The sequence below is a fragment of the Temnothorax americanus genome, unplaced genomic scaffold (assembly GCF_048541705.1).
Source record: "Temnothorax americanus isolate GAGA-0224 unplaced genomic scaffold, ASM4854170v1 Scaffold10, whole genome shotgun sequence".
Classification (NCBI taxonomy): Eukaryota; Metazoa; Arthropoda; class Insecta; order Hymenoptera; family Formicidae; genus Temnothorax; species Temnothorax americanus.
Genome location: NW_027509231.1, coordinates 2,083,730 through 2,092,758, shown reverse-complemented (window position 1 = coordinate 2,092,758; position 9,029 = coordinate 2,083,730). Strand labels below are relative to the sequence as shown.

General features: G+C 40.9%; 1 protein-coding gene across 2 annotated transcripts; it reads right to left on the bottom strand.

Moving 5' to 3' along the window:
- Positions 1-2,169: 2,169 nt before the first annotated feature.
- On the bottom strand, positions 2,170-7,428 carry LOC143900347 (uncharacterized). Of its 2 annotated transcripts, XM_077411578.1 has the most exons (5): positions 7,004-7,120; positions 6,536-6,671; positions 6,078-6,265; positions 5,148-5,255; positions 2,170-2,609 (listed from the first exon to the last, which is right to left on the bottom strand). In XM_077411578.1, exons 1-5 carry the CDS (start codon positions 7,030-7,032, stop codon positions 2,474-2,476), a joined length of 597 nt encoding a protein of 198 aa, XP_077267704.1. In that variant the 5' UTR covers positions 7,033-7,120; the 3' UTR covers positions 2,170-2,473. The 2 variants fall into 2 exon arrangements, with proteins under 2 accessions (XP_077267704.1, XP_077267713.1); XM_077411587.1 differs by lacking the exon at positions 6,536-6,671 and having other exon boundaries at positions 7,004-7,428.
- Positions 7,429-9,029: the final 1,601 nt, after the last annotated feature.

The window sequence follows — 9,029 nt, the reverse complement described above, 5'->3', positions numbered from 1 at the left end:
AAATAAGGTTGCGTCGCTGATACACGCGGTTGAAATGTAAAGAATCGATGTGAAATGGAATCATCGCCAATAGAGCGAGCAGAGATTCGTGACAACTATTGAATCAGAAGAGATTAATTCCGAATTATCGTCCTCGGTTTATGCACACCGCGAACCGCTCAAACAAAATTTAACGATTTGATTAGCGCTCGGCGGAGGGCTCGCTTGAAATTTTCCGCGTGAGACCACAGTGGGCCCATTCTGTAACTCTTAACGACAGTTTCGTTATCGTTATATTGTCGTTGCGCATCTTTTTTGCTATACATACATAATATCTGACGAGGGTGGGAAATATGTTGAGGAAATGGAAGAATGTTTGGAGATGTTATTTTTCCATGCGAGTTTAACATTTACGACTTCATAACTTTTGAGAAGATGCGAAGTTTTTCTCAAGTGCGTTGCACGCGTAGGGAATTTTCTAGAGGCGCATCCATGCGGATGAGGAGCAACCCTATTTTCACGCGACTTGAATACTTTCGCCGTCTCATCCGGTGCGAATGCGCGTTATAAAAACCAGTTTTCGTATAACTGATTTGGCGAAAGCGTATAAGCCAAGTATATTCCATATCACTGAGGAGTAACAAAAATTACACTGCTCTCTTTCCCAACCGAAAAAACGTATCTCAGATCATCGGTGATCATTTGAGGATTAAGTATATATAATATATATTTTATGTACGTTGCCACACATCTATCTACGCGAGAGAAGATTGAACATTGCATTGTGGATTGCGCCAACAATTTTGTTACCTAATTTCGTAACGTAGGAAAATTGACAGGGTACTGACAAAGAATGTGGTTGCCTGTAAACAATTCACGCGCGGGCGAGCGTATTGCTTTTAAATTTCTTATGCGAGACAGTCGAAGTTTTCGCGAACTCGACGCTACGAAATGCTCCGGCTTTGCTTTTCATAGGTGTCAGAAATCCTCGGGCTTCTTTATCTATAGCGATTGTAAAATTTAGTGTATTTTTGGAAACTTCGGGTATAAAGTCGGAAATTTTACAGCGCGGCTCGGACTTTCGACGAATTTCCTTGTGGAATTTTATTTCTCGCGCGAGTTACCGCTTGAATTATTGTCGCGAAACTTTTTCGTCGGCCGATACGCGGTTTTCTCATGAACTCCCCCGAGATATAATCCGGGGGAATAGAAAATTTAAAAACATTTTGACCTGAAAATCGCTTATCGCAAACGTTTTCTGACCTATACAATTCTAATGACTATGGGCTGTATTGCATGTTGCGTGCTTAGATAATGCGAGAAAACAAACGAGAAAGATGCAACATTTTTAATATTTTAAATCTTTAAGAAACTCGCCTGTTTCTGTATATTCTTAAGTTTATGATTTTATAGATGATAACTTTTTCAATCTATATCTGATATATCTTAAAGATAACTTTAGCAATAGTTAATATTACAAATATTACAGCAAATATTACAGGACATAGTATAATTTATTTTATTTTATTCATTTTAATCGCTCGCGTGTGTGTGTGTGTATTAGTTGTGACGATATTATTATCTCGGTATAAATATATAATTCTTTCTCAGCGAGATTTTTTTCCCAGCCTGCACTGAATTAACTCTAACGCCGCCTCGTTTAGAAGCAAATACGGAAGCTAAGCTGGAGAAATGTGGCAATAACTCTTATCCTTCGTCCATTTGGGATTTACGATCATACGGCAATTACGAGCAAGTATATAAATACGTTCCCTCGCGATAATTCGATAATACTCGTCGTTTCTCCGTTTCCGCGCTTCCGTGCGGAAGGTTCTTAGGTAATAAACTATATGAATAAACGGCGGATATATCCGTAGAACTCTTTGCTATATCATCGCGTGAGAGCAAAATAACGGTTTCCGTTCAGCGCGGAGTTTTGATGATCTAATAACTTCGCGAACAAGTAAAAGGATACACGCAGTGAAAAATCTTTGACGCGGGAATGTGGAAGTTTATAAAGAAGACTATATAAAGATTTTACTGCAAACTTGTCAACGTAGCGTAGGTATAATAGCGATATCACCGGATATCACATATACATATATAAATTTGAAGATTAATTGAAAATTTTAAAGGAAAAAAGAAGTTATCATCACATATATTAAAATAAGAAAGAAGTTAATATGAGCAATATTTTATTAAAAAAAACGGTTTATGTTTTAACACAATTGCTTTTTACATGATATTTACAGTACATACATATGTGCACGTTGAAATACACGTGCATCCAGAAACGTTTCCTTTCGTTAAATTCTCAATTTTGTTGTTGTTCGATGTCATCAGAGTTCTCGACCATGTTTCCATCCAACGTAGAATAACTCTGTGAATCGCCGAGATTTCCAATAGGCACCAAGACTATGTTTCCAATGGAGGCGCAATTAGATTGTTTGCTTTGCGAAAGTGGCACGGTAAACTTGTGACGATTTTTCCGGGATCACGCGAGGACTCCAATCAAGTCGAAGAGTCCCAGTGGGCACTGCGGTTGGTACTTGGAGCAGCTTTCATTGCGGCCAACCAGTTCGGCCTCGACAACATCTCGCGGCAATCCCTCGTGTCTCGAAGTACTCGGACTGAAAGCAGAATTCTCTAATATAATTAAATCGTAACAATGTCGTCTCGTGGTACTTACGTGAGCATTTATTTACGTATAACATTTTCAGCGTTAAAGGGATTTCTTTTTTTTATTCAAGGATGTGACACAAAGATTGTTATAAGAAAAGGTGCGATGGGGACATTTATTGCGATTTTGTTAATTTGTAATGTCGCATACTCCAAACGCTCGCGAAGGTTTTAGAGAATCTTGTCTGAGGATTTACATTTTTTTGAAGTGTTTCACCGTGTGTATCTTGATTCCGCTGAAAACCACGATATGATCTTTTGGCATTCCAACATTCAGAGAAATTAGAAAGCTTCCACCGCGAATGTGCACGTCTGATAACATCCGCATATCCGCGAACAATAACCTGAAGGAACTGTACGAGTTTTTTTTTTCGTAATCACACGAGTGATCTTCATTTTCCGTCGACATTTTTCGCTCGAAACGCAGTCGCGGCAGTCGCGACGGCAAAAACAACCCCGGCATTCTGCATCCTGCTGCCTGCATGATAATCGTCATTTCGAGAAAAACCGATTTCGCGCCGGCCCAATTTTTATATCGTCTTTTGTTACAGCGCAGCGATACGATCGGTTTATTGGAGTTTTATTTCGTTCTCGTTCTCTATTTTTTTTCTCCCTCCTCCCATCCGCCCACCGCGCCCTTCCGCCGATTTCCGCCTCTCGCAATCCCTTGTCTCTCTCCGAGGGTGTACGCGAGGGTCCCCCTTCTCGATGAGAGGCGATAAATCTTGAATATCCTGCGTGCTGAAAACGAACCGAATGAAAAATATTCCCTTCACGGTGATGTTTCGCGAGTTTTTTTTCGGACTCGCGCGGGAGTGAGTCCCAGGACACATCATGGAATATCCAAACGAGCGGTATCGCGCGCACCGCGCGTTTTCCGACCTCCGTCCGCTGGATGAGTGCCGGGCGTTTCGAAAAGTTTATTACTGGTTTTTATTAAAATTTAAATACACGCGTAACTTTGCGACTTCGTTATCTCGTAAGACTGAATGGAGTTTATTCGGCATTTCTTGCGCGACGAAGAAAACAATGAAAAAGCGCGGTGTATATAAGCGTCTGCCGAATCTTTTTTTCAAAACTGCTACGTACGGGGAAATTTTAATAACAGAAACGTTTACCGTTGTTATATTGATATTGTATTGAGATATTATTATAGATGTCGATGTGTGGCGGACTATTTCTCGAATCTCGCCGTTGTTTCTCTTATCCCGTTTCTAACGTGGTTTCCCGTGACTTTGTGGCGATCGGCGGTTCGCCAGGAAGAATCTCCCCTGAGACTGTAACACTTCGCAAAAAGAGACACGGAATCCCCTCGTAATTTCACATTTCTTCTGGCAGTCAAAAAGAGATGAGGATGCATCCGAGCCGGGTGTAATAATGCATCAACTTTAGGCAGCGTGGCGCTAAGAACGAAGACGCGAAACGAGCTTCCTTTGTGTTTTTTTTGTTCCCTTCGTTCTTGCGCGAGGGAACGAGGGAGGGAGACGGAAAGCCGCGCATTGTCGTTATCATCGTCGGGACGCGACGCGACGATGCGCGGAGTTGCGTGTCGGGATACAAAAATCTTAAAGAGACGACCGTTCTTTTCCGTCGTTTGTGTACTTCGCGCGCCCGCATTTTCCGTCCCAGATGCGAGAAGGGTCGTTAGCGGAACTCGCTCTAATAGCTAGAATGGAGAACTGTTTAAAAAATGTCTGACGAATCGAAGGGCCTCAACCGCGGAATGTTCCGCGAGAAGATAGTTAAGCGTCTTTCAGCGAGTAAAGCTAGTTTTCATGCGTTTCGTTTCGCAAAGCGAAACGTGTGCCAATTTACATATAATACGACAAACGCACGTAGGACCCGAAAGTAGAAGAGCTCACACGTCGTTTCATATAGACGCGGTGCGCGATTCATCAACGCATTATATGCGATTGTGCAAGGCACATATAGGAGCACTTCGTGTTCGTTCCCCGCGGTATGCGACGTCGACAATGTCGTTTTCGCCCGCGGGTCCGTGTCCTTTATTCATACGTTCCTGGAGAGCTTATTCCGCGAGAAGGGTCGAAGCCGAGTCGAGTGGAAGCACGTCTCTATAGGGTGGGCGGGGGTTACTGCGAGAAAGCCAAATTTGCTTTTCTACGGCGCGTATCTACTCCAATTTGCAGCGCCTTGGAACACCGCGTTTCCGGCTGAAAAAAGAGGCCCGCAAGCGGCCCTCATATATTCCTCCTTTCTCCTCTATTTTTTTTTACAGAAAGAGAGAATGCATTCTTTGGCCTGTTTTATACGCCGAACAATACCGTGCAACGCGCGAGGAAGGAGATTCAACAGCGAATTTATAATCAAGATTTACATATTTTATTTCTGAAAACGACATTGTGTATAAATCGTTTAATGTATGAGCTCTCTTCTGAATAGCGAATGCATTGGGACTCGAGCTAAATGATATCATGAATGTATCATAAAGTTTTGGCCGTTATCGTTAATATCAACGGTATAGAACTTACGTGAAGATTACGTGCATGATGTCGCCGATCAACCCGTTGTGTCGGAGCGGGAACTCCGAGGTCTCGCAGATTGCTCTCAGCAGACACTCCCTTCCGGAATATCCGGAGCTACGGCGATGGAGAAAAATCAAGGAGAGCTCTCACGACAGTCACGACGCGAGGCGAGGAATCCGAGGGAGATTTGAGGTGGTACGAGAGAAGATCGCGATGCGGCAACAACTGCTGTTTACTTTGCGCTTTACGATTCTCTAAATACCGGATTGAAGGCTCGTGCGCATACGTAATTCGTAGGTATACCTATGTATACCTGCATGCGCCAGACAATGTAACGCAATTCCCAGACGCCCCGAATGCTCGTAAAATGGAGCCGGGAGTGCATTTCGCCTCGAATCTCTCCCCTGATTTCCCTATACTGTTCGCTGCCGCTACGTCTAGCGTCTCGGCGAAACTTTTCCCGCGATCAACGCCGATTCGGGGGGCGATAATCGACGGTAGCGATCGGTTTTATCGCGTCATGCATGCCAATCGGGTCGTTTACGGTATTCTGATTCAACAATGACTAGTTTTATCTATTTTGTCGAAGCATTAGTAGGTACCGGACGTCGAACATCGGGAAAGGAAGTCAAACGCGATCAGAGAGCGAAAGAAAGGAAATATAGAAACGACAAAGGTTTACAATGACCAAGAATTACAAGAAGAATTTTTTTATCATTTTTATAACTTTGTTACTATTTAACGATAGACAGTTGAATTGGATCTTTTTAGTTCGAGAAAGCATGAATATCGTACGACATTATTATAGATCGGTCGATTCCAAGATTTTGGATCGGATAGAATATTAATGCCGTAAGAGGCAACGCGAGAGGATTATATCAGTGAATTAGAAAGACCGCGTTCTCATAACGCGCAGTTATTTGTTTGCAAACTTGCCTCTCGAATTTACTTTCCAGAACTCGATAGATTGTGGTTCTCTCGATATTCCGCTTCCTCCTTTTTACCTCCGTCCAGGGCTCGAGGTACGTTATGTTCGGCGGTAAAGCGTAGTTAGCCTCGAAGAAATACGATAGCGAGATCGAATTCAGAGGATTCTCGAGTGGTACCGCGATAGCGACGAAGATCTGCAAGAAACGTTAATCGCATAATCGCCGCGCGATTATTATTTCTGCATGGGGGACATTGGGATTGAGAGATGTTTTATAAGAAAACAAGATCTTACCCTTTCTCTCAAAATCAAGATTCCAACAAATAATAAAAAATGTTAAAAAAAATTTATATTTAACAAAATAATTAAAATATATTAAGAGATAAGAACACTCGTGCGCATAATAATATCGCGACTAGCACAATTTATTGCTATAAAATGTTAATAATATTTTACACATACTCACACCCATATTACTGTTTTTTGGAAATGTTAAACTCCTAATAGGCCGATGCAAAATTTCAGCAATATCCGAGTTTGCCGTCTTTGATAGAACAATGTGCGACGTCATCATTGTCAGTGCCAAATTAAACACAAAAAGTCTACAATATAATAAAATTGTCTCGGATTAGACAAAATAAAAATTTGTTATCGAGGCAACAAATATATTATATTATTATATTATAGGATATATAAAAGCAACAATTGCATATATTCTCTTTTTTTTCACGATATCTCACGACTTAATCTCACGATATTTAATCTCACGATAGTCATGTCTTTCACTTGTTAGAAGGTTAATATATTAATACATGACTATCGCGAGATTAAATTTAGAAATTAGATTAATATTGGATTAGCCAAGTTTATTAGTTTAGTATGCAAGCGGTAATTGATTTGAAAAAAAAAGAAAATATTGAATTGTGAAGCTTACAAGGTTTTCTCTAGCCGGCAACAACACATGGCAGCTGATACTCGTAGAAACCGTCTCAATCTGCAGACTCCAGAACTTTGCGACGATTTCAGCCACCGAAAGATCGCTTTGCGACGTCATAACATGCAGAACCGGTCTGTGCGTGTCACTTTGTACAGTTATAACTGACGATCGTTAATCTGGAGTGCACACGGAAATCTTTTTGTATTAATTAGTCTGCTATCTTCTCGAACATGATATTGATTTGTCGAAAATTTTAAAATTATTATAACAATTCTTGAAACTACGAATGTGCAATGTTAAAATGAAGAAAGTTTGTTTTTTCATGATGATTCTTGCGTGAATCTATCGATTTGAAATCGAATCGAATTGTCTCGAGTGACAAATTTCTTACAAGAACTCTGGCAACTTGTATTTCCTAATATATCGGAAAATAGTATTTAAATAAGAAAAAATGTGATCTAATTTCCAATGTTAGTGTATAAACACATTATTTTTAAAGATAGATAAACTTAGATATTATGTACTTTTTTTAAGAACAGATAAGATAGTTTTTGAAAATTGTTCTCCAAAAGTCCATAGAATCCATATATAAATGTATTTAATTCATTCCCCTTCTTTGCGTTTAAATGCATTCATATACATACATTCACAAGTTTTCAAATTGCTTTGATAATATGGATCCTAATTCCGTAATTAAATTTATACGGAAGAATCACGTTCCTCGTTTCCGCGCGGAGTAGCAACGGATTATCGGTGTTATCGTCTCCGTTGTAAATATTGGCCTAGCGTTTCTTGACACGTCTCTCAACGCGAAGAAATGGTTCGCGAGCTCTCGCACCAAGCGTTTAAGGAGGTTCGATGGCTGCAACAAAATTCAGAGAGTTTCATGAAATTTTAATATGTTGTTTTGGAATGCAAAATAGAATTATGTGAATTTTTTGAGAATTTTTCACCGTCCCCTTTTGAAAAAATCTACTCCAAAAATTTAAAAAGTACAATTTTTAGATTAGATTTTTTTCAAAACGGGACGGTGAAAAATTCCCAAAAAATTCACATAATTCTATTTTGCATTCCAGAACAACATATTAAAATTTCATGAAACTGGCTGCATTTTTAACATCGGTTCTTATGGGAAATGACATATTGCATATACCTTCAGAATGAAATAAGTGCAAGAAAAAATGCAAATGATAAGGAAAAAAAATATGCACATGTAACTTAATAATTTACAAATAAATGAGCGAAAGAAAGGGGAAGGTTACCGCACATTTCGTAGAAAAATTAATTATTAAAGCATAAATTGCTTAATTTTTCGTCTGCTAGACTGCCACGGTCGTGACGACGTGAACAGCAGCACGCACTATACACGCGGCGACCAATCAGAGCAATTCCCTTCATTCCCACTATATTATACTTCAAACGCTAAGTGCGCTGTTTCAAGAACCCCCGCGTCCCACTACTCTCCCCGATGAAGCCATCGAACCTCCTTAATTAAATTTGCGTAGGTGCTCCTCGAGCTTCGGGATTCGCTCACGGAGAGGGCGGGGTATCGTTCGCGATTCTCGGTTACGTGTCGAAATGCAATTATGATCTCTCTTCTACGATGCATCAAAACTTCATGCGGTAGAGGGGTGGTCGCGATTAAAGAGATCCGAAAGGGCGACTTCTCATTACGCGAAGGTATATAGAGTGCAGCTGCGGCTTAAACCGCGTGTATAATATAAATGAGTCCGCGTTCTTCCCGCGTAGCCGCGGCGGATTACGCTCGCTTTTAATTTCTCTTCCCATTTTATCTCGCTCTTACTTTTTTCCCTCTTTCGTTTTGCGCGTCGCGTCGCGTCGAAGAGCGATTTCCGCGCTCGCGGAACGAAAGCGCGCAACACGGGGGAACCGCGTAACAAACGGGACAATAATGAAGCGCATAATACGCGATGGAGGCGCGGATAATTAAACGGGGCGCGGCTTAATGAAACGCAACGAATGCAGAGTCACGTATTTTTAAGGGACGCGATTAACGTTCGCG

Coding starts and splice junctions, on each gene's coding strand:
- LOC143900347 (XM_077411578.1), bottom strand. CDS start 7,032: ATGTGTTGTTGCCGGCTAGAGAAAACCTT. Junction 6,672..7,003: donor TGCCGGCTAGAGAAAACCTT/GTAAGCTTCACA, acceptor ATTATATTGTAG/ACTTTTTGTGTTTAATTTGG. Junction 6,266..6,535: donor CAAAAAACAGTAATATGGGT/GTGAGTATGTGT, acceptor CGTTTCTTGCAG/ATCTTCGTCGCTATCGCGGT.